This window comes from Porites lutea, chromosome 5 (assembly GCF_958299795.1).
Source record: "Porites lutea chromosome 5, jaPorLute2.1, whole genome shotgun sequence".
NCBI classification, from domain to species: domain Eukaryota; kingdom Metazoa; phylum Cnidaria; class Anthozoa; order Scleractinia; family Poritidae; genus Porites; species Porites lutea.
In genome coordinates, this window is record NC_133205.1 from 4,265,950 (window position 1) to 4,291,311 (window position 25,362).

Sequence of the window (25,362 nt, forward strand, 5' to 3'; positions counted from 1 at the left end):
TGTTACCTAACCTTATTTAACTTATTTAACGGGGGCAAAATGGATGGAAGACAAAGTAACGTTGATATCTGAATAAACGACTGGGCGCTGAATGAAAACCTATTTACTTTAGTCTCGAGGCCAAAGCTTTTCAATGCGCTGATGACTCTCAAGCGCATAGAATCGTCCGCTCTTCGAGTAAACACCTGCTATCGAGTTACAGCCCCCTCCCCCTCCCCCGCCACTCCAATGTTGTCCAAAAACAATACCACACACATCTACCCAACCCTGACCGCCCCAACCCTCCGAGCCTGAAACGGTAACTTGAAAAACTAGGATTTCTAAAATTAAAGATCAGTAAAAGTTCTGACTTAAGATTTTTTTCGGACACTAAACAAATTTCCAAGTCAGTAAAATATCCAAACATCTTTTCTCTTCTGGACTAAATAAATACAATGCCAATTATAAGAAGTCTCTTATGTTACAGACATGTCAGGTTTATTAAACACATGCGTAGTGCGACCGAGGGAAAGCTTTGCAAGGAAAATTTTCAGTCAAAGACATATCAATGGATTTGACGCTGGCAGTTCTCACAACTGATGGCTAGTGCACCATAAGAGTTCTCCACAGTCGCAGTTTACAAATAGCTTTTAATTTGAAAAACATTACGTTCTCAAACAACCAGACAGATTCTTGGTCTGACCCAACCTCGTTCCCAGGGTCTCTCATCTTCCCGCCCAAGCGCTTGGGCGGGAAGATGAGAGACCCTGGGAACGAGGTTGGATCTGACCCTGGTTGTAAAAACGTACACAGGGTCCCCAAGGTGGCAAGGCATGCACAGAGCACCCAGAGAAGTGGATGGATTGTTCGTAGATTGGATCTAGATCACATGTACTTGCACCTGTTGTAAAGATGGTCATGTGCAAACGTATTACTTATGGTTGCTTTCGACAGTGTTTTCTTCATGAGTGAAATCTCCACCTTTGTCTTGTGCAAAGACGACAGTGCTAAGGCATACATTCCCAGTACCATGCACCTTGCTGCTGGATACCAAAAATATCTGCTTGATTATACTATTGCAAGACCCAAGCAAATTGAACGGTTCTAAATATTTCCACAGCAATTACTGAACATTCCACCTGAAGTCTTTGATTCTTATAATCAACTGCAGGTCAGCTAGTCTCGATCAATAAGTGTGCCTCTTGCTTTCTTGGATGGGTCTTGTTTCATCTGTGCAACAAAAATGGATGAAAGTTGCATGAGATACAGGGCAATATTTGACAAGCAGATATGCCATGCCATGGCATTCAGAGGAGGTTTTTTTTTTTGGTTTTGAGGAGAGTGGGGGGGGGGGGGGGGGGCGTGCACAAGTTCTAAGTTATTTCCTGCATGTTGCTGCCATCTTTGGAGTTCAAAAGTGTGCAGAGGAAGTTTGGAGAAAGTGGAAAGGTGATCAATGGGCCAATTCAGGAAAGGAGAAGGAAACTAGACTGAGTTAACATTTGCAAAGCCTTCTGGGACTGTTGCTAGGGACAGGGAAAAAATTGGCCAATAGCTGAGCAGTGTGTCCCTAGTAACCACCCCAGAAACAATTGCAGGAGGCATTTCAGCTCCGCTTCCCTTCTCATTTCTGAAGTGGCAAATGGGGTCTGCATACAGCTGCCTCTGATTTATCCAATACTTTCTATGTTCCCCAAGGGACTTTTTGCAGTTCCCGACCCCATCTCCCTGTGAATGATTAAATGCCTAGCAAACATGCAGTAATACTAAACATTTGCTTCTATTGGACTTCTACGCATAGAAAAAGATGTGAACCCATAGAATAATAATTATTACCATGTCCCGGTAGAATGCAAATGTAGTATCTTCTTGAGACAAAATAATAGTGAGAGATAACCTGCAAGGCTGTACGTGCTCTAAGAAAAATTGTATTGGCCCAGTGTTCTGAACCTGTAAAACTGGGAGCCCAGCATATGACTTGTATGCAAAAAGTAATAATTATTTTCTAGTCACCCAAGAGCAAAAGTTCCAAGCACGCCAGGGGCCACCAGGCTCAGGTAGAGCACAGCCCTAAACCTGGTCCCAAAGGGTTCTTTTTTACGTCTTTCTCCTCAAAAGAATGTGAGTTGTGAGAAATGTTAGAGAGGAAGGAAGAGGAAAACATTGTAACAAGGGTAAACATTAATTTTGGGGACTGGTTATGATGTAATACTGCACCTGGTCAGACGTTGCTCTTTTCTGTGCAGTCGTTTTCCTTTCAAGCTGTTTTTCAATGATCTGAGCATTGTGGGCATACGATGACGCTACCTCATGCTAAAAATAACAGAAAAAGGGATAGTTTTATTATGATTATTGTTACAGATGAACAATGAAAATTAACTACTAGCTTAGTAAATGTACCTTTACTTGCAAAGCAGGTATTAACTCGAGAATAAGTGATTTTTAGGACATTTTTTGAGTTGCTTCTCTTCACAGTAGCTGGGGTGAGTGCTTTGATACCCCAATATCATCCCCCCCCCCCTTGTAATTTTATTTTCATTTCAATAACAGTGTGTTTTTAACCCAAAAGGGTTCTTTTTTCGTGTTTCAGCCTCACGTTCACTTTGAGTATTTTAGCAACTCAGAAATCAGCTTGCATAGCAAGCCCTTGAAAGTAATATGGGTGCAAGAAAGAACGGGGCACACAAGGGATTACCTTCAGTCTGTACTCGGAGATGACCCACTGTAAGTTTCAAGGCAATGAAAAATCATGGCAACCATGACATTCACACCTTACAGTAAAGGTTCTGTACCGGAACTTACAAATATCTCTGTACAAGTACAGGTAACAACTACAACAACAGAGTTACCAGAGTAATTAACTATATAAATCTACTAATAGAACATAAAGCAAAATAAAGTTGATTTAACTTAAAATCCTTTAGCAATTCTTATGATGACGCTCTGTAAATACAAGTTACATAATAGTATTAATATCTATACAGAATGTGCTTCTTCAAAACAAATGCAACAAGATTTGCTACATGTAAATAATTTTCTATGCTAAATTAAGAAATCTTTGTGGTGACCCATTTTTACCTGCTCTAGCCGTTTATCCAGTTAGTAAATAACAAAACTTACTTGTTCAATTTCCTCTTCTTCTTCATCAATAGTAGACACAGTAACTGAGCTGAATTTACCAAATTCTTTTGTCCTCTTTGTCATCATCACCTAAAGTCAGTCAAGTATGACAACAACAATGGAGAAGAGAGATAAATAATTAATTACAAGCACTTATCAGGTTTCTAAAGAAGGTCTTACGGATGCCCAAATGAATGAAAATTGCCATCTTGCCATTACAGAACTGTTAGCCACTCCCATGAAAAAAAGAGATGTTATAAATCTGTATGCTTGTCAACACTTTTGTCCACATAACAATCCAGAAACAGTTTGTCAAGTGTCTGCTTTTAAAAATTAACTTAAAATGTTAAAATTTTACAACATGTGTACATGTATAACACTTTCTACTGTCTTTAATTTTAGAGCACCTTTGAACATTCAAGATACTGGCGCTATAAAAAATTTACTTTTTATTATTGTTGTTATAATTGCTGCAAAATGTAGCAAATGTGGGCAAATAAGTACGGTGGCCCAGAAGGGTCACACATGCAAATCAAAAATGTTACTGCAAATTAAAAATAGGACATGCAAATTAAAAATTGTACATGCAAACTAAAAATATTACAAACATCAAACATGAATGGGCCAACGGCTGTAAGGCCAGATCGCACGGCTTGAACAAGGTCCTCATCACTAATACTGCGCGCCCAGGACTTTTCATTTTTCATTTGCATCAATATGTTTTCTATTTTCAATTTGCAGCACAATTTTTAGTTTGCATGTACTATATTTAATTTGCAGGTAATATTTTTAGTTTGCATGTACAATTTTTAATTTGCATGTACTACTTTAATTTGCAGCAACATTTTTTAATTTGCATGTGTGACCCTTCTGGGCCACTGTAAATAAGGGTGCACATTTTGTCCAACTTTGTCCAATGACCAATGTTATTACATCTCTGTGCGTACATGTATGTGCATGTGCCACATCTAAACTGTATAGTCCTACATACCTTGTTTGGTTTCGGTTTGACAGCTGTTGTTGTGTGACTGTCTCCACTATGAACCAGTGCTCCTGTTAAAGAAATACATGTATAGAAAAAATGTTTGTAAACAATACAGATAACACAGTTAACTCATCGAGAAAAAAAACAGTACCCCGGTAATATGATTGCAATGCTTTTAACAGACACCATACATAAGCATATTAATGAAGTGGTTAACTTTGCATAACTGTGAACATGACATGCCTAGGGGATGGTGGGTGTACTCCCATATGCCATATGAAATCGGCAGTTATGCTCGTCAGAAATTTTGACCCCTAAAAGTGATCATTTTAAACTTTGATTACATGAATCGAGTAATTAATAAAACAAATTGAAAAATATAATTTTTTAATATTTCTTCAAGTGCAACCCTAAAAGAGACCTTTAGGGCTAAATATAATAGTGTTTTGCCCAGAACACCCTAAGCAAGACCAAAATCTGAAATTTACACCCCTAAGTGAGACAACAAGCATCCCCACCCCTTTCATATGGGAGTCCCCCCCCCCCCACCCCCGAGATGAAATGTTGTAAATGGGATGCACTGTATAATTTTTATATAATTTAAAGTATCGTATTAAATTGAAATGCAGCTTTACTTGATATCTATCAAATTACCAGGCGTGCATAATTAACCCACTTGTATTGGGAAAGTTATATTTTAGCTTGAGAAACAAATTTTGAGGCACATTTCTTGTATTATCCAAAACCCTCAGTGCACAAAAACTGGTTCATTGCTGTCAAATTAGCCTGGGTAGCAAGCGTTTCCGTGCAGTTTCGGAGCAAAAAACAATGAACGAAAAATGGGGCAATTAAAAATGCAGGGAGGGGGTGGGGAAAAATAGAAGGAAATGCTTGCACACACACCCTGGGATTTTAAAAACCAACCACTTGGCCTGTCATGCCTGAGTGCACTCACTGACTTTTGATGCTGTCAACAGCTGTCATGAATTGACCAATAAAATGTTTGGCCTTCCATAGAACGAAAGTGAACATTTGAGGACACATGGGGAATGAAAACAAAGTATCTCAACTTCTCAAAATATTTCAGAAGCAAAGAGTGGATGGTGGGAATGGAGAAATCTTAATGAATCCAAACAATCAATGCAGGCTTTGTAATTGCAGTTTCAAATTTAAATTTATTAATTTCAGCCAAACAAGCTATTATTTCTACAGGAAATCCCCTCAATCCATCTAAAAGGAAGGACTGTGAGGGTGAAGTTTTATCTCAAAACCTCCAATAATTGGATTTGAGCCTTTAGTAAAAGAAAAATGTGACAAGTATTCAAGTCTATAATTTTCATTCCATGAGGCAGGTCCTATGTCAAAGCTCAGCTAGACGGAACAGCTACCGTTCTCGCTATGGCACAAACTGAACTAGAGTTGCTCCTGTAAAAGCAACTAAGCACAAAGCTAACCCGGCAACTGATGAGGTTCGCATGGATAACCAAACCATGGTCTTGCCTGATCACAAAGTGGCAATTACAGAATAGTCACAAGACTGTAAAGCTAACTCAAAAATTATTACCAAGGGAGGAACTAAGCTCTCCAGTGCAAGGACTCACATTATCTTTAGAAAAACATTAGCTGGAGTTAAAAAATCATTGCTTAAAGAGCGATCTCGACTGAGTCACAATGCATTTCTCCATAGTTACTGTAGCAATCCATTCTTCAAAATTTGGATCTGTAAATCACTATCTGTGAGAATTTAATATCCTGCAAAAAGTACTACCAAGCTGGGCGCAGCGTAACAAAACATTGCAAGAAACCATCGCATTCATGGAAAAAAGAAAATCGCTTTTTGTTACATGTATTCAGATCCAGGAGGCGTTTTACATTAATTTTTGTAAGTTAAAACAATCTGAAACCCTAATTTAGCAGCAAGAAGCGCAAATCTTGCGAAAAAGAAACAATAACCACAATAGTCACCACCTCTCAGTACAAAACAACTTTGATCAATATACATTATTGTATGTAAATAATGTTCCACTAGCCGAGCCAATCAGGCACCCTGTTCTCTGGTGAGCGGGGTTTTCAAAATTCCCAGGGTTTGTCTGCGAGTGCTTCCTTCTTTCCACTTCCCCTCCCACCTCTTTAATGTTTTGGCTCTCGTTCCATTTTTTGTGCGGCGAAAACCGAATATCGTTCCTCGGTCTTTCCTTGCTCCGCAACCACATGGAAACACTATGCAAGCTACTTTCAAATGGATGGAATAGTCCTGACAAGTATGTATGGAAGATCAAAATAATATACATGTAATTATTTTAGGAGATGTTCTTCTCTCTCACCATCAACTACAAAAGTAATGGTTTGATCCTTCTTTGAGGGTCTGTAAAATAGCCATAAATTGCACCTAAAGTGAAAACACAAAGAAAATAGTATATGAAATCATAGTAATTCCACCTACCCTACTGTAAAATGAGTCTCCAGCACAGAAATTATTATATGTTCCAGGTTGTAAAACCTCCTTAACCCTTTAAGTCCCAATAGTGACCAAGATCAATTTTCTCCTAACAATATCCATACACTGTCAAGAGATATGTTATGAGAATAAATAAAATGATCACCCAATAGAAAATGCCATGATCTATTATCAAATTCTCTCAACTAATTCTTAAGGAAATGTATGCAGATCAGTTTGGAGAATTTGTATGTTCATACTGGGGCTTAAAGGGTTAATATGGACACCAAAGGGACAGAGCCAAAGGTCTGCATTATACAGGTGTGCATATTCCAGAGAATGTACAGTGTAAAATTCTAATACATGATCTGTATAAAGAGTTCCTTGACAATAGACAATCTGTACTGACACAAATATGATAAACACTGACAGAGACTACATGTAATAATCCTTGACTCACTTTTTGCACTTCAAGCGAAATTGCCTTTCAATACCACCTGGCCTTAAAATTAATGTAAAACAAGGAGAGGAATATTAGAAAAACATTCATCATAACATGTTTTATATGTACATAATAACATTATATTTGCAGGCAGTAACTCAACTAATTAAAACACAAATTGTTCTCAAACAGTGGGATGTCAAAGATGAAGAAAAGCTGTCTCAGGGTCACTGAGTAACCAATAAATTTCAGAAATTATTGTGAGAATGAAAAAGGTAGATTAACAAATTCAATGTACATTATGATTAAGTTTGTACCTTTTCAAGAAAACAGTGTCTCCATCAACACAGGTGAGCTTATGAGCATGTTTTGAACCGTCTATGACTCTTGCATGGTCAGTTCTTCGAAGTGGAAGCTTCTCAAGCGTACTATCTACAAGGATGAAAAAATTTCAAATAGGAGATTTATAATAAAATTATTTTAAAAATATCGTAAATTAATAAAGCATAAAATCGATGGTTTTGAAAGGAGTGCTTCATTGTGGCACCTCTCATACCACAGCTAACTGTAGCAAATACATGAACAACTTTGAAAATACAAAATGTCACCATCCATGCTGTAAAAACAAGCTGTACTGATCAAAAAGTAGGTTGACTGTCTTGACTTGATCCTTCAATCTCAATTCTTGCGGCTCAAAGTGCAAAAAAGGAAAGTTTCATTATGCAAGAATCGAGCATCAAAGATTTCATGTTTCCAAGTTCAAGGAACTTGGATTTTTGAAATTATTTTCCAGTATTATAGCTCTAGCACTATTTTTTGCAACCCTCATACATTACTTATTTTAACATTTAAGAGCTGTTGAAAGACAATTATTCCTATGTGAGTAAAAAAATAAAGTAAGAGTCAAAAAGTGTATCAGACTTTATATGTACAGTGTTCCAGCCAGAAATTTCTGCTTGAGGGCCAAAGTGGCTCCTACAACCCATTTTTGGGGGCCAGATATTTCAAGAAAGGGCCAGTGTACCAGTATCTTTCTAATATGCAAAAGAGAAGAAACAGTTGGAATGTTAAGGAAATGAAAATGGCAGTTTATTTGAAGCTGACATGGAGCATCCCTCTTTATACACAATAGAGGAAATCTTCAGTAATAAAGTAAAAATAAAAAAGTAAAAATAGTAAGTAATTTTTTCATCTCATTTTCCACTTAACCGTCAAGATCTGCTTCCTTTCGCTTCCTCTGAACTGCTTCGCCTCCATCCACTTTTTCGTTACTTACTGAGAAAAAACTTTTGATAAACCTCGAAGATGCGTTTGTCAGGTTTATCCTTATTTGAGACACCATGATGGATACCCATTAGCTCCTGCGATATTACAAAAGCCAAGTCGAGGCTCAGTGGTCTCCAGACCACTCACAGTAAATCAGGTAAACTCAAGAAGATTCATCGATTGATTTTCACGTTGTGTACAAAGGTATGGAGTTGTTGTTCTTTAGATTAAAAATTCTGTTTAATTGGAAAATTATTGTAGTTGAAGTATCAGAGACATTTTTAAGCCCAGGGAATTAACGAAGGAAAGGGCCATGATGGCCCTTGAATGCTTTTGGTGGGGGCCATCTCTCGATCTTTCGCAGGATTCACACAATGGCACACCCTGGCTGGAACACTGTATGTAGAAATCTTAGTGCCACAAGTGACAACCAGGGGTGTATAATTGTATTAGAGATGTCACAGCTGTACGACTATACATCACTGCAGTTTTTTTTCCTTCAATATTATACAGTCAAACCTGCATTAATGTATCTAAAGAAGTTTGGCCCATCATTTTTTTTTAAAGAAAGAAAATAGATGGTGGCAGTGTTGTATCACATGACAAGTTGACCTTAAAGAAAGGGAGCAAAAGACCAGTGAATGCTATGTACAGTGTATTCTATTGCACTTGTATCTTGACAACTAAGTGCGTTAATGGAAAAGGTGACCCCAACCTCTTAATAGAGGTGAACGCTTAATAAAAATCAGTGTTAAAAGTATCAAAAGTAATTGGTTTTTTGGTCTTGAGAAGGTGACCGCTTAATAGAGGTGAAAAAAAGGGTTATTCTATTTTACAATATATCTAAAAGACAGAAAAGATTACTGTTCTTCAAAGAAGGTGGAAATAATGAGATACATGTAACATTAACAGTGATTTGGGGAATAATCGTCATAAGCAAAAACAATTTTTTTTTAAACATTTACACATCCTCATGTACATGTAAACACAAGAGGGGTTGGGAGAATTCCAACCAATATTCAAACCCGGCATGAAGTTAAGGTTTTGAACTACTTTTTGATTTAAGAACTCTTCCCAAACTCTGTTACAGAGATACATAATTTGTCTTACAGTAGCTCAATTCATTTACTCTAAAATTCAGAGAAATCGAAAACATTTTAACGACAGTGCATCGGCTATTTTTACGTAAAAGTGAATCTAACGAATTATTAGCCACAAAAAAGAGACCAAATAAGGCTGTTCTACGTAAAACAATCTGTATCTTACCCAAGATCAAAGCCATCTGTCCACAAAGACAGTGGTAAACGGTGACACTCGTTGCACCTTGATTATATTCCTCTTTATCCTTTGTGTCGGAGCACACGATGCTGCGCGAAACAACTTTCGGCATTTTAAAAATATGCTTTCGTTGCTTCTATACCTGAATCATTAAGACAATTATTTTCTAAGACGTTTGAAACGATAAGAAAGTGAAAGAAACAACGCACAACTGAACAACACTGCAGGAAACCGAAAACATGGCCGCTAGCGCCGCCTTTTCACTGTACAGCGGCTTTCGTAAAATCAGCCTCTAAATTATGTATCCATATTGTAGTGTAGCGTCAAGCGTCAGAGCGATACTGTACGTTTGGCCAGGAATGGCCAGGAATTAAAATCAAAACGCCTGTACACCGCCATAATCTTACATTACCTTTTTAAACATCTGACCAACATCCGATCATCTTCTTAGACCAATGTCCACTCTTTTTGTGTGTGTGTGTGTTCTCGTGCATTTTACTTCCGGTTGACCCTTCTATACCCTGCTTGGGGTAAAAATTGTCGAATTCTTGGAACTTCGTAAGGTTGGTCTAACAATGGCTGAATCAGATGTGTCGGCAGTGAAAGTCTACAATTATATTTGTGGAATTGGTGGATTCGCAGAGTTTTCGCAATTGCTACAGCATCCGTCACCTTTGGCTAAAAAGTATAATGCGATTTCAGTGTTGCTTTGGTTTGAAATGGAGAAACATTCAGGTTCTTTTGATTCTGATCACGCCCGGCTTGTGATGACTACAAACCAATGTGGAAAAGGCTTTGGCATCCGAATCGACCTGAAAAAACAGATGTGCCTGAAATATACTACCACAGGCGCTTGTCAGTCCGGAAAGCGCTGCAAATTCTGGCATATTTGTAAAGAGTTTATTGAGGGAAGATGCAAAGGAAATTGCGGGCGTACTCACGATTTTCACGACAATGATAACAAAGAAAAGGCAGCCGAGCTAGGATTTGAAAAGAAAGCTAGTCACGTTGTGAGAGGTATCGTCGCTGGGAGCCTGCCTCAGGTTTGCCTTAGTTACTTGAAAAATGAATGTCTGACCAGCAATTGCCCTTATCTACATGTATGTCCAAGTCAAGTTAAGGCAGCTCCTTGTGAAACAGAATGTTCACTTTCACACAACTTCGCCGATTCTCATAACAAGAACATTCTTGAACAGCACGGATTTAGGCCTCCGCGAAAATTAGAAATGGAGGTGGTGCGATGTAACATTTTGTTTCCCAAGCAGCAGAAACCCATTGAGGATAACAAACGACTGTTGGAGTTATCTCAGCGAGAAAAGCAGATGGTAGGCGTGGGGCGGCCGAAAGAAAACGAAAGATCAAGCAAGAAAGCTAGAGCTGGCGATACCAAAACCGAAAATTTTGGTAGCGGTAAAAATAACACACCTTCCAAGGCAAAAACCGTTACAAAGCCAGTTACCCTTTCCGGTTTGATTCAAGAAGAAGCAAACAAATCAGCGCAATTGTCAAATGCTTCAACAAGATTTCAACAAGGCACAGTTGCCCCCGGGGCTGTTCTCGATAAAGTAATTAATTATATATGTAGCAAGGGGGGGTTTGCCACGTTATCAGATCTGCTACACCATCCATCACCTCTTGCCAAAAAGTTTTCTTCGCCTGAACAGACGATGGATGCAAAGATTTGGCTTCAAGTTCAGGCACAGTCAGATCTGAATCCCAGGATCAGTGTTTTGGAGAATAATGATGGTGAAGTGTTAGGTGCTCGTTTACATTTGAAGGAAAATATATGTTTGAGTTATGCCTCAAAGGGAACCTGTTCCAAGTCTCCTTGCCCCTTTTGGCATATCTGCAAGGGATATTTGGAGGGGAAGTGTGCAGGTGATTGTGGTTTCTCCCATGATTTCCATGATGAAGGTAACATAAAGAAAGTAGAGAAGTTGGGTTTTGCCAAGCATCCCAGTGGCACTATAAGAAACATTGTTGCCAACAGCTTGCCTCAAGTGTGCCTGAAGTACCTTGACAACAAGTGCTTTTCAAAGGGGTGTCCTCATCTACACATATGCTCTCATCCAATTGTGTCATGGCAAGGAAATCCATTTGCTTGTAACTGTGGCTTGTCACATAATGTTCAGGATTACCATAACTTGAGAATTCTTAGGCAATACAAGTTGGTGCCTCAGCCATCCAAGACAAACATAGTGCTCTGTAACATCCTAATTCCCAAGAAGCAAAGAGGCTTTGAAGATGACAAAAATAATTTGGGTACTTCTTTGTCTTCCTTGCAGCAAACACGTCTAAACAAACCTGCTCCACAAGTACCCCCTCTCATGTCCTTACCATTAATTCAGCAGACTACATCTGATGTACAACAGCAGCAAGATTCGAAGAAAGGTTCAGAAAAGAAAAAACGCAAAAGGCCGAGGTGGAGAAAAAAGAAGGCCAGTCAACATGAAGGACAACAAGTTACTGGAGAATCCCAGGATGATGGAGAGGAAAGTCCGGACTCTGACTCGGATAATGAAGACATAGATGAGAAACCAGATCTTTATCCCACCTCCAAGTTCACTTTGAATCCAAGTGAACATGGGTTTACCAAGGGTAAAGGGTTCCAGGATCATGGAAAACAGAGGGAAGGCTATTTTCCCATGCAAAGTGAGAAGTCACAGCTTCCTAAAGGCCTATGCCAAGAAAACTTCATTCCAGAAATCACTGCCAATCAAGATTTGGAGGAAAATTTGATTGACTTCTCTGGTGATGACTGGCAGGGGGCAGATACCGCAGTCGATGATCTCTTCACCAATGACTTGCTTTCACAAGTTGATGACATTTTCTTTGATGACTGGTTTGGACCTTCAAATGCAGCAAGCTCTTTGTCTCAGGGCAGTGAATGTTCCTCCATATCTGACCAGAGTACGGCCAACTCAGAAACTGCTCACTCAGATAAATCAACAGCAAATTTGGTTTTTGAATTCATTCTAAGAGAGCACAATGGCCAAGTACCATTTTCAGTGATTTCTGAGAACAAGGAATTGTTTCCACCAGAGATAACTGACATTGGTGCATGGTTTAAAAAGAACAGAAACAGATTTGTAACCATCGAGAACAAGCTTGGGGAAATTGAAGCTATCAGAGCATTTAATCCCAAGGCAAGCATTTGTTTTCGTTATCTGTTGACCAAGAGGGGCTGTAGAGATCCCAAGTGCTTCCGTTATCATGTTTGCAAGCATTATCTTGCTAACGGCATCTGTCCATTTGGTAAAAAATGCAGGCACAGCCACAGCCATAATTTAAGAAGCCCACACAATAAAAACATCACAAGACAACTGAGACTTGATGAACACTCCCAGGAGCAGCTGCGCATTCTGATTGCTGCATCAGTCCCTGAGGTTTGCCTTGAATACAACAGTCGGTCCTGTCAACGGGGTTTAAGATGCAATGGTATACACATCTGCAAGTATTTTGTGATGAAAAACTGCCGTAGAGGAGATGAGTGTCCCTTGGGCCACAAATCCAGCCTTGAAACACCAGCAGCTAAATTGGTATTAGGCAGATACAATTTGACCAAAGTTCCACCCCAAGCGGTTTTGAGTGCACTGTTGGTGCGTGACCTGCTTTCACCTAAAAACACCATATCAGAGCTCCCAGCTGGTATGTAAGACTGAATACTAAGGCCAATTTTAAAATGAGAACAAATGTTTCTTGTCCCCTAATGATTTATTTTTGGGCCGCCTCTCTTTTTTGTTATTACTTGGTCATTGCAAAAATCTGAACATGGCCTTATTTTCTTTTCATAAAAAGAAGATTCCTGTACTGGCATTTTTTAATACACCCTTCCTATTGAGATATATTGTATGATGCATCACAAGTCACTGTTAAAAACACATCAAAACAAACTGCATTTGAGTTTAACAGTCAATATGAATTTGAAATTTCATGTGTTAATATTTGACTAAGAACGTCAACTAATTCTTTGGGGGGTAATAATTTGTAAAGAAAGCATTCGTTTGGCAATAATAATAATAATAATAATAATAATAATAATAATAAAAGGGAAATATCAAAAAAGTACCCGCCTGCTTTCTTTGTTTTAGAAACCCGGATGAGAAACAAGTGTCTTTTGCTGGACCTAATAACTGTAAATTATTATCAAAAATAATACGTTTCACATTCACCAGGGTTTTCAATTTATTAAGCTTCAAACATAATAAATCAAATTCATTGCATTACATTATCTGTTTCATATTCCCTAAAATCACTGTTACAGTGCAATTGTGCTTGTAGCTTGATGTTATTGAAAAGAGGTTGCAGTGTCAGACTAAATAATAGCCTGCAAGCACGCTCTCTGGGGTGCTCTGGAGTTGGGGTGGGAAAAGGAAGGAGAGCTTACAACTTCATCGCTGGAATTTGAATATCTGCATCGAAAAAGTCTATGCAAAAATGCTGATTGGCGGATATATCATTACCCTTGGCACATATTTTTCCATGTTTGCTTACATTCGCACTTATTTCCACTTCGCATTGTTGGGCTGAAATCTGACAGCTCAGTTGTCAGGGAGCCACAGGGGAATTGGAGGTGGAGTTCATATTCCAGAGACGTAGTTGCAAGTTCTCCTTTCTTTTCCCGCCTTGCCGTCAGAGCGCCCCGGAGAGCGTGCTCACAGGCTAAATAAATAATTTATTACCTACACAGTCAAAACAATGCCAATTTTACCTTTGTCTCGTTTGACAGTACAAGTTGCACGTGAGAGGAGATCAGCAACATGCCAGCCACATTACATATGTGTGGATAATCTGCTGGGTCAGTGTAGCAAACAGTCTCTGTGTGACCAATCACACCGCAATAGACCCTATATGTGGCAGTACAGGTACAAGGATTCTATTACTGAGAGCGGGATTGGCAACTCTTGGAAGTCTTTTACAGAGAGTGAAAATGAGGCTATTGAGAGGCAGTTCTGTGACGTTAACGTAACTGTGGCAAGGATGGAAGATATTATGATATCAACACCACCAGATGTACTGTAAGTGCACATGTTTAATAATTTGTATCTGTATCAAAAACAGTTCTAGATTTGGATATGGTCATGCATGGTCCTACATGTACAGATAGATACACGTAGATCTATAGAAAATATATGTGGCTGGCAGACATACTGTAATTATTGAAATAGGAGAAAAAGTACAACAAAATGAGATGTGTCTGTATTATTTGCGAAAACATTGTTCAGTGATTTTGTTACAAATGGTTATGGTGTGTGCTGCGACTCATCTTGCAAAAAAAAATTATGAGTCCAAGTGCAGAACCATTGAGTCCCAGTTCAAAAAAATAATGACTCCTAAACAGGTTTTTTTGGAGGCCTTTATGTAACCATGCAGACAATTAATCTGAAGACAAACTCCAAAACTGATCAAAACTCGTTAGTACAGTTTAGTTGAATAAAAAAACTCCTTCTATCGTTAAACAACAGCTGCAAGAACAGCCACAGAAATCACACAAACTCGGTATTCTACAAAAACATCTTCAGATCAACTGATCGATCTTTGCATTAAATGGGACGCATGCCATGAATAATTATTTTGCATCTTTGGCACTTTTTATGCATCAGGGATGCAGGATGCAGAGGTAACAAAATCACTGATTGTTGTTGTTTTTTTTAGTAAATGGGCATTTGAAAGTATTTTGCTCTGCCCTACATTGTGGTCAATCAATTCAGACTAAGAAAAAAGTTACCAGTGGATCCCATGCTCGCGTGAATCCAAGCTAATGTTAACCCCACTATAATCTACACTACACTGCATGACTTATAATTGTTGGCTGTTGTTTTGTTTGTTTGTTTTTTTCCTTAGAGGGTTACAACCTTGATTGTTCTATATGTATTAACTGTAAAATTCAGAAAATAAGCCCCTCCAAATACAAGCCCCCCAAACTGGTAACTTAAAAAACCCTTCGTTAAATCGCCTCTCCAAAATTAATATAAGCCCCCCTGGGTCTTGTAATTCGAAAACTGCCCTCAAATACACAGTGAAACAAAGAAAAAACGGTAAATTTACTTCTAGCTATAAGGCCAGCCCAATCAATTTTGAGACGCAAATTTCCCTCCGTAGATAAGCCCCTCCGAATATAAGCCCCTCCAAAAATAAGCCCCTCAAAAAGGGCCTTTAAAAAATATAAGCCCTGGGGCTTATTTTCGGAATGATACGGTATTTGTTCTTCTTGCACAGCATTGATCCTGGTGATGGGGAGACTGTAATAAACTTTGATGATATGAAAGCTACAACCAGTTTTGGAGATGTTCACTTGAGACGCCTGTCTACTAAGTCGGCGGTTTTGCCTACTGATCATGCTCTATCAACTCAGTGGATTTGGTACTGGCAGGATGAGACCAAAAGTTGGAATGAGTATGGCTCTGAACCAATGGTATGTTGAGGGTGACGTGAGGGTGTAGTTGCAGTTTTGGGAAAATTCTATTTAACCCTGAAATATTGTGATTTAAGAAGACTAAACAGTTGATGGTTTTATAATTTTTGTTTTTGTTTTGTTTTACTTATTTTATTATAATTTTGATGCAGTATGTCAGATTTTCTCATTATTCCTTTTTCTGTGGAGAATTCAACATCTCACCCCCTTATACCCCCTCTATGCTGGTGTAATAACCACTGCATAGCAAGTCCCAAGAGGAATCCATTTTTTTTTCTTTGGCATAGTGAGTCCCCAGCAGAATCCACTGCACATAGAGTTTCAGTGATAAAATGTTTCATATATCTACATAATTTGGTAGTGATTTAAGCATTTTGAACCTTGCTGGCTGCACTGTTGGTTGATTTCAATCCCAGAAATTAGATTTTATGAAAAAACATTGTAGGTGCCTGCACCCATGTAGGCCGCTCGTAGACGGTAAATAGTGAAATTACATACCCTGTTTACTACTCAAGGCCCTCGAGCCACACCCTGATCAGCTGCCCACATCCCTTTTGGCTGAATTAGGGAGTTCACTCCCCCCTTCCCCCCTCCCCCCCCCCCCCCCTCCGTCGTGTTCTAAACGTGATCGACTACCGAGTATTTGTCCTACACAACCAGATACACTGCACAGACAATCGACTCCATCCCCTGATCTACATGTATTGCTACAGTGGAACTTCGATATAACAAAAGGCCAAGGGACAGGCAAAATTTGTTCGCTATAACGAGGTTTCGTTATATCGTTAAAATGTATTTCCATTACTGGAGTAACCAAAATCGTTCGATATACCGAGGTCGTCGGAGGTTCGTCATTATCGAGGTTCCACTGTAGGCTGCTTAGAAAGATCGAAACAATACGATCAATATCGCAATCGTCCTGAGTATAAAATTTAAAGTATAAAATTTTGGCCGTGCTAGTTAGCTGAAAATAAATCTGATCGAAAGATGGGAGGGATGACTGGACAGGAGTGTAGCAAATCGTAGGATCGAGATACAGTAGTTATCGTGTTTATATAAATATGAATTCTGGTAGCTTTCAACAATAAATTTACCAATATCTTATGGTAAGTGCTTTCTTTTTTATACCTTTTCATCTTCTATGCTGACCTTGTGCACCCGGCCATATACGAACTTCAAGGAATTCTGTATTAGCTTTCTGTATCGATTACAATAGGGAAAAGGTCACGTTACGAGCATGATCGTCAAGCGCAGATGGGGTCCAGTCTCCTCTCGGCGATTGCATGAGTGTGACTTGAGACCGCGCGAGAAAAAACAAAGATTTGGTGCGTCCGTGGGCTACAATTCAAGCCTAACCTTTCTTGTAGTCATGGAATTCAACTGTGAGGGGCAAAATTAATAGCCTGTGAGCAAGCTCTCCGGGGGGCTCTGGCAGCGTGGCGGGAAAAGGAAGGAGAGCTTGTAATTGCAACTTTAAAAGCCTGCGAAAACATCCGTTCCTCCTCGCTCTTCGTCGCTGGGGACGTTTCGCGCGGCGAAGAGCGAGGAGAAACGGATGTTTTCGCAGGCTAATTGCAACTACGTCTCTGGAATTGGAATTCCACCTCCCCTGTGGCTCCCCGTGGACTGAGCTGTCAGATTTGTCCTTCTTTTTCCCGCCCCGCCGCCAGAGCGCCCAAGAGAGATTGCTCGCTGGAGTACAGAATTAACTGCAGTGGAGCGGCTGGAAATCTCCTGTACGGTCTATACAGTACAAGCTTCTTGAAGAATCGTCCCCCGGCAATGTAAGGGAATCCCAGAAAGTCTTGGGTTATGAATTCCACGCGGTGGATTCCGGATCACAGGTACTGGATTCCGGAATTTTTGTTGGTGGAACCTGGATTCCAGACTCCAATCGTTAGTAGGATCCGTATTCCTTCAGCTGTAGTCCGGATTCCAAGGCCCAGGATTCTGGATTCTACAAGAAAAACTTGCTGGATTCCGGAATCCAAATTCCCTTACATGGGGCGATTCTTGTATTGCTTACGGCCAAAAAATATTAATTAAGACAACTTCCCTAGCACGCACCGCAGGCGAATTTATTGTGAGGGCGAACGAGCGGCGAGCGTTCTGTATTTTTCGACTGTAGCCGCCATCTTTAATTTTGAACGCTCAAGAAAATTTGAAAGCCTCTCTCAGTCCACCACAACCTTAGCGCATTCTAGTTCCCCCTTCCCCCTCCCCCCCGCTTCCCGAGTGCCGAGCTGCAATCCTCGAGTAGTACAGTGGACCCTCTATCATGGTAACTATTCGGCCCTCAGGAAGAAAAAAGAGGGTTTACCATCACTCGTCACGGTCTCTTCTAGGGCATGGCCAAACAGCAAGAAATAGAATCAGTATACAACAGCGGAAAGTCGTTTTACAGATTTAAAGCTGGTGGCGATATGCACAAAATCTTGTTTCGCCATTCGCCCATGTGTCAGCAGAACACCAAGCAACCAATTTCAACGATAAGAGTGAGGAGAAGACCTTTATTTAGATCAGGGTCAGAAGTACAGGCACTTCAAAGGTAAGGAATAGCACGAATCCTTCATATGACTGTAAATAAATATTGTTCATCTGCGACGCTAGTCCATAAGCAAAGACATCACCTTTAAACCCTAGTAAAAGAGACCAACAATTAGTTTCCCCTTAGATTTCTGATTAACCTTAAAAAAAGTTCATCACAATATATAAAAAGGGTCTTGATGGAATTCTCCCCGTCAAAAAGAGGAAATTAAGGAGAAATGTGCATGCTGATATTAGGGTTAAAGGGTTCACACGTTAAGCCCGTATATCAGGCACATGGGAAATGTGGGCCTCAAGATATATAAGCAGTGTGATTAGTGGAGGCTAGGACTCCTCGCGATCGTCCGTCCTCGTTCCTCGCGGCCACCCCTCTTATTTGCGCCTACATAATAATGTGCAAAACACAGTGGAACCACGTTGATAAGGGCAAAGGGACTCGAGTGTCCACATTACGGAAGTCGGTGTTTTGTGACTTTCATCATCTTTGAGACAGAAAAAAAAACCCGTCGGTAAAGTTAATTAAAATATAATAACTGTGAGGTGCTTGTTTCGTTGGCAAGTTGAGGCTAAACTGTATCCACCGAGACCACAAATTTCCGTTTTCCGTCGTATAATCGATGATTTGATAGTACACGCCCGAGAGCGACTTTTCCAATCAGTTTTATGGAATTTATTACCTTATATTATTCACCCTTTGTTTCTTATAGACCACTGGAGTTGCCTGTACCCTTGGAGCCTCAATCACCCCTCACCACGGGTAGCACACCAAACCGCGGCGTCCCACCTCAATGGACAGATGTCCCTGAAGATCAGGAGTATAATCGAGTACCCCTCCCTGAAATCTCCCACCAATACAAACTGGCTGAGAGTCTCTTCAGGCAATCCATGTCGGAGAACAAGGCAGTTATTGTCGCCATTGAACGAGTCCAGAACACATTTCTGTGGGATAAGTATTCGAGGTACTATAAAGCTCATTTTGTGTAATTGTGTTTCATTTTCAAATCCGTAAATAACATTGCTTTATGCTCTAAGCGTCTCATTATTGGCCCGGCAAAAGGTAAATTACTGTACATGTTTTACTGTTCGTTTGTTTGTTGTTCTCTGCTGCTTTTCCTACCCTGTCGCCTCATGTAACAGGGCACCCAACGACTGTTTCCTGTGAAATATCTGTTCGAAGAAGGGAAAATTGCCTAGAATTTTCTATTACTTGAGGATGGCTAGAAATTTCTAGACGACCGTTCCACTCATGTACAATTTTCGGAGCTTAATATCTAATATTTTTCCGACGGGAGGTTAATTCAGTTCATATTTCACTTTCCCAAGTTAGGCTATTTTTCGTAGAGGAAAGGAAACCTAAAATTTTCGGACTTAAAAATGCAATGGAGAGAGAAATCAGAGTGTCTCACTTTCGTAATTCGGGAAATTGCATCTAAAATTTTCGGGAAAATAATACTCGTGCCCTTGAAACTTCGAAAAAAATTCAAGCTCCCCTAGGATGACCGAACAGACACAGATTTTATAGCGTCGCTTATAATGCATTTCTAGACATCTAAAAGTACTCTGGATAGCCTAAAACATTTATCAATGTATTTAGGAGGAAATCGTCGTTGGGTGCCCCGAATGTGAGGGAACCCGGAATCCAGGACTGTCTTCGATTCCCTTAGCTTGCATAAGGCGAAACTGTGGTAATTCACATCGCTAACACACATAAAGCGGTTTAGTATTGGTCTGGTAAAACGGGCAAGTTATACCACCCGTTCTTATGTTTGATTGCTTTTGTAAATTCATATAGCAGATGTGCTCTGCTCTGCTGTTTTAGCTACTCTGCTCTCTACAAAAAAAGGAGAACTGCCACTGAACTGCCATGAGTCTGTCTCAAGGATCTGCCCATTCTATTGCAGGAAAAAAGAAAAGTTAGAGAAACGATTCCGAACCAAAGACATCCCAGTAAATGAAAAGCTTCTTTTTCATGGAACCGACCACCAACTTGTTGACACCATTTGCGAGGAGAACATCGACTGGCGAGCCATGGATGAGAATCGAGCATCCTCCTTCGGACAAGGCGCCTACTTCACCGCAGAAGCAATCCTTAGCAATCTCTACTGTCAGCAGGACTCTGATGCCGTGCGGTACATGTTTCTGGCCGAGGTACTGGTGGGGTCGTTTGCTAAAGGTGAGCCGTCGATGAAGCGACCCCCGTATAAGGAAGATCCCACGTCCAAGGAAGAGCGTCACGATTCCTGTGTGGACAATGTAGATAAGCCCACCATATATGTGCTTTTTGACCCGGATCAGTATTACCCGACTTTTTTGATCCAGTACAAAATGAAATCAAAGGTAGTGTGCTAAGTAAATGGTATGCAACATTAGTGCAAAACTGATGAGTAATACACCTATTTCAATAAAGTTTGCTTTGGGATTTTGGTCATGGAAACTCAGAATACAATGCAATGCTTTGCTTGAGTGGACACCAAACAATGGCTTTCAAAGACAAAAGCACGATTCCCAAAGCAACCTTTATTGAAATAGGTGTATACAGTACCAAATTTACCGAGAGGTTTGAAAAATCGAAGGTAAAATTAAGTGTTTGACTGGTGAAGGGAAGTTAGGTTTTATAGTTCGAGTTATCGGAACCTCTTTAAAAGGAGACGGTTCGAGAAATCGGGACTAGATCCTTTCAAAAATGGCGGTTACGTGGTTCACGTGATTTTGAGATAAAAAGATATGAGATACGCTTGATGAACCTAACCGCCCATCCTAGTTTTAAAAAACCCTCTGTGTAGTGTGCTTGATGGTAGGAAAAAGTAAGAAAGTAAATTATCACGGTAGAAGGCGTTTTCTTCTAACTTCAAGTGCTATAAATGTCACTTTAATAGCCTCTACTAGGTTGAAATGTTGAAGGTTGGGATTAGAGAGAAAAATAATCTTATATTTAAGGGAACTTAATTTTGCTTAACACTGTTAGCGTCATGGTATTGCTAATGGTTGCCAGGTTAAACTCTAAAAGTGGTTTCGTCTGACTTAGTGCAAATAAGCGACCCCCTTATTTTAAGCCTGCTCTTACAGGTTTTTCCCCTGAACACTATTTGAGTAGTGGTCATAAAGTCACAGTTGTTAAAGCTCCCAATATTTTTTCTCTCTTGTTCAAATGACTAATGGTAGTGCACGAGTCACTATTTTGTCGGACGATACAAATACGTGGTCGGTTAAGGACAAATTATGCCCCTTTGACGCAAATTAAACATTTTAGGTTCGGGATTTGCAGCCAGGCTGATAACTTCAATATATCTCTGTAACAAGGTTAATTAGTTGGTACAACATTTCGCATGTGCTCAAGGTATATTTTGTCCTTCTGCAAAGATTTCGTCCAGTCATCATGTCCGACCACAGTTCAGTTAGTCAGTCATTGCCCGATGACCAACTTTATATTTGCGGCTGTTTGGTGTTCGTTGGCAATATAGAATCGTCGTATTTCGGATCGTATTGATCTCCGAATGATCCGGTCAGTCGTAGTTGGCATGAATGCTGATATTATAGAATATCGGGTCATTTATGGATCAAACCATTAACTTTAATGAACAGAACAAAAACACAAACAAACGAAAAAACAAAAAGAAAAAAAAACAGGCAGCCGGAGGGTCTTTACATTACCGGTTCTGGCATGCTTGAATTTAGTCGGATACTTTTGGATTCCTAACGTCCACTATAGTGTCGTAAGTGGACTTCCTTGATCTTCGGCGGACCGTCAGTAAGATCCGGCGTAACAGCAGCTAAATAGCCCTCCCAATTTTTTCTACGCTCGTGAAAAAATTTTGGAATGTATCAACCAATTGAGTTCATTTATATAATGTCGTTCCTACGATAAAGGTCGGCGTTGAGTGCTTACGTGGGTGAACCGGGGCTGACAGAACGGTTTTCTTTACTCAGGCTGAGAAACTTAATCACCGAAGGGTCTTTGAGTCCCCGATTAGTGAACCACTTGTGGTGCGCTAGAAGCTTTGACACACTAATAAAATTTTTGATTGATTTTGGTCTGATTTGAGGGAACATCATAAACAAACAAACAAGCGAACAAACTAGCCTGACTAGCAAGCAAAATACAGATTGAGCTTGGACGTCCTGGGATCACTAAAGTTCAGTGTATTTTAAAATTTTGCTGTGATTGCGAATTAAGGTACGTTTTGAATTCTCGTTCAAAAATAGACAAGTGGCTGTTACGGCAGCGAAGATGTACACTAAAAATTGTTTTGTTTGTGCCGTTCTCAGTTTCAAGTTTACGGAGAGTTCATTAATATTGTCTCGCTCGAGGACGAGAAGTCAGAGATATATCGGAACTAACAACATAGTTATGAACTGAAATATTTCTCGTTCTTTTGTGGAATAGTAGCTAGCGGAACGTTACTGGTTAGATTTATTCCGTCGCGCCGCAGATCAGAAATATGATCTCGTACTGATCCTGAACCGTTTAGGACCAGTGAGTTGTAAACAAAGTTCAGTACTACGGAAGTTATGAATAAGAGTGCTTTCGTGCGTTCAAACCGTGGGCCAGCAAAGTCAAAACAGCAGAGTGCGAAAGAAACTATTACGATCGATCCACTTAATATTGGTGGGAGTTGGTAGGGAGTGTCCCCTCAAGCATCCCGTTTGAAACCAGGAAACTGTTCTTTCTTTCGCTGAACCCCCTTCCCCATCCACTCGCCCCGCCTCTCTCCGTCAATGCCTGGAACAGCATAGGTAAAGAAGAGTTTTTGAGTCATTTTTATTTATGATATATTGCTCTAAATGGACAGAGAGGCAGGCGTGATATTGTGGTCAGTTCTTGGAGTGACAGTTAAAGATCTGGCCTTTTTCTGTTGTTTCCATTGACAAGAAACCCTTCTTAGGCTGTAAGTTACGAATACCAAATCGTAAGCTCGTAGGCGTTAATCATAGAGGGATTTCTCTGTATACACTTACAAAATAAATGTGGGAATTGTAGAAGCAAATGCGCGATAATGATATTGTGCGGGTTTGTTATTTATCCCGTTGACTTCCATGAAGAGCCTGCAAGCAGACGGCGGGTAAAAAAAAAGAGCTGGAAAACTTTTGGTCTCGAAGGTGACTAAACTACATCAAACTTTGATTTGATTTTGTTAAGGCTCATTAATAGAAATTGCGTCTTCGAAGTTGAATGTGAAGTTGAAGAGTTTGAAACCCTAATGAAAGAGTCTTGAAGTTATTACGCCAAAAGATAGAGCGGTTTTTAGGAGACTCCACTGGCCAATCAACGGAGGCAAAGAAAATTGAATAAACCAATTGGCACGATATGAGTCCAGTAACCAGCCACTGAGAGCGGGAAAACACAATCAAACGAGCCGCCGTTGGCTTTACTGAGCTTTAATTGCTTCTGATTGGCTGAGAAAGTGGCGCAAGAATTCTTCAACCAGTCATAAAGCTTTGCGATTGAAAGTGTTTTGCCTTGCAACTGAAAACCGCACTATTTCCACAATTTAATCTGTTAGTTATTTATTGAGGGTTCAAAAACATGTTAAATTATTGTTAATGTTAAGAATAGAATTCACCGGAATAATTCTTAGTAATACGTGAAACTGTTATTAGCGTAGAGGCGCAGTTTGTTGGAATTAAATTAAAATAAATTAATGAAACTGGAAAGGGACTGGCTTGAATTTCTTTGTTGTGTGAATGCGGTGGCGGATCCAGGGAAGGGGCCGGGGGGGCCATCCCCTCGTTATTTTAAGACTGGGCTCCCCCCTTATCTCAGGGTCTGGATGACCGCCACCCCCTCCCCCCCATCTCAAGGTCTGGGTCCAGCACTGGCATCTGGTATGTGTCGTGCTAGTTAACACCTGGCCCCATTGTTGGCCTAAAAATGTTGGGAGATGTTGCGTCCGTTTGCACGTAGTGGCTTTAGAATGTTCGGTGTTTTGTCGGATTGCAATATGGGTCTGTTTTGGGGAAGCTGTCGCTTCTTTTATTGGCTATCACGAAGTTGCACGGGAATCGTCTTCAAAACAGTCCTATAGTCTGAGTTCGACACAAAACAGGCGGCCCAGTCACTGAAGCCGCTACCACAAAGAATTGGGGGGAGAATTGTGGCAATCTCGTCCCCAGAGGCCGCGATCCTTTTTTTACAGTTAGGCCCGGTTCAGACGCCGAACTTTTCATGACCCGAACCTAATACATTGAATTAAGTACATGAAAAGTTCGCCGTCTGAATCAGTTAGGAACGCCTGTTTCAATTTGGAACGGCTTAGTCGTTCTTTTCGCATAGCCTAGCCGTGAATTTCGCCTTTGAATTGGAGCAACTTTGGAACGCCTTTGATTCAGACACCGAACTTTTCATGAACCGAACCTAATGCATAAATTATAATAACGTATTTTGTAAGCAGTTTGACCGAAATGAGCATTTTTCGCGTGCTGAACTTAGTTCAGCGGCAATTAAGATCGCCGTCTGAATCAATTCAGCCGGTCTAAATGATTTTGGTCGGCCTAAATTCGAAATAAGTTCGGTTCATGAAAATATCGGCCTCTGAAACGGGCCTTAGCAGTCTTAGCATGGGGATGGCTTAGTAACAGATTTCCAACGTTAAGGAAGCAAAAGGAAGCACCGTTTTTTGTTTTTCGCGCATGCGCATAAGCCAAATTTGGACTTTTTTCTCGCTTTCTTCTTTTTCCATTTGCCTTTCTTTTTATAGCCAGTTTTGTTGCTCATTTTGTTGTCTCTCTTTCGCATAGAATTTTGGCTAGATTTTCTTCCAAGAATGGGACACATTTACTCTACAAATGCAAAGAGTAGTAGGTAAATAGCCAAATTGTCAGTCGATTCTTCCCCAAATGTTGCTTAGTTTTTGTCTGTAACTCTGTCGGGATTGGTCAAAATTTCCTAAATGAGG

General features: G+C 40.1%; 2 protein-coding genes across 2 annotated transcripts; one reads left to right on the forward strand and one right to left on the reverse strand.

Moving 5' to 3' along the window:
• Positions 1-769: 769 nt before the first annotated feature.
• On the reverse strand, positions 770-9,646 carry LOC140937312 (STING ER exit protein-like). The gene is made up of 8 exons (XM_073386857.1): positions 9,496-9,646; positions 7,281-7,395; positions 6,982-7,023; positions 6,409-6,473; positions 4,091-4,152; positions 3,100-3,189; positions 2,197-2,292; positions 770-1,209 (listed from the first exon to the last, which is right to left on the reverse strand). The coding sequence occupies exons 1-8, from the start codon at positions 9,617-9,619 to the stop codon at positions 1,156-1,158; spliced, it is 648 nt and encodes a 215-aa protein (XP_073242958.1). The 5' UTR covers positions 9,620-9,646; the 3' UTR covers positions 770-1,155.
• A 436-nt stretch (positions 9,647-10,082) lies between these two features.
• Positions 10,083-22,095, forward strand: LOC140936416 (uncharacterized). Its single transcript, XM_073385883.1, has 6 exons — positions 10,083-13,155; positions 14,237-14,525; positions 15,727-15,922; positions 18,268-18,470; positions 19,177-19,428; positions 20,371-22,095. Exons 1-6 carry the CDS (start codon positions 10,083-10,085, stop codon positions 20,816-20,818), a joined length of 4,461 nt encoding a protein of 1,486 aa, XP_073241984.1. The 3' UTR covers positions 20,819-22,095.
• The last annotated feature ends 3,267 nt before the right edge of the window (positions 22,096-25,362 follow it).

Coding starts and splice junctions, on each gene's coding strand:
- LOC140936416 (XM_073385883.1), top strand. CDS start 10,083: ATGGCTGAATCAGATGTGTCGGCAGTGAAAGTCTACAATTATATTTGT. Junction 13,156..14,236: donor CATATCAGAGCTCCCAGCTG/GTATGTAAGACT, acceptor CTCGTTTGACAG/TACAAGTTGCACGTGAGAGG. Junction 18,471..19,176: donor GAAGTACAGGCACTTCAAAG/GTAAGGAATAGC, acceptor TGTTTCTTATAG/ACCACTGGAGTTGCCTGTAC.
- LOC140937312 (XM_073386857.1), bottom strand. CDS start 9,619: ATGCCGAAAGTTGTTTCGCGCAGCATCGTGTGCTCCGACACAAAGGAT. Junction 6,474..6,981: donor TTTCGCTTGAAGTGCAAAAA/GTGAGTCAAGGA, acceptor TTTTCACTTTAG/GTGCAATTTATGGCTATTTT. Junction 3,190..4,090: donor TCAAACCGAAACCAAACAAG/GTATGTAGGACT, acceptor GACTGACTTTAG/GTGATGATGACAAAGAGGAC.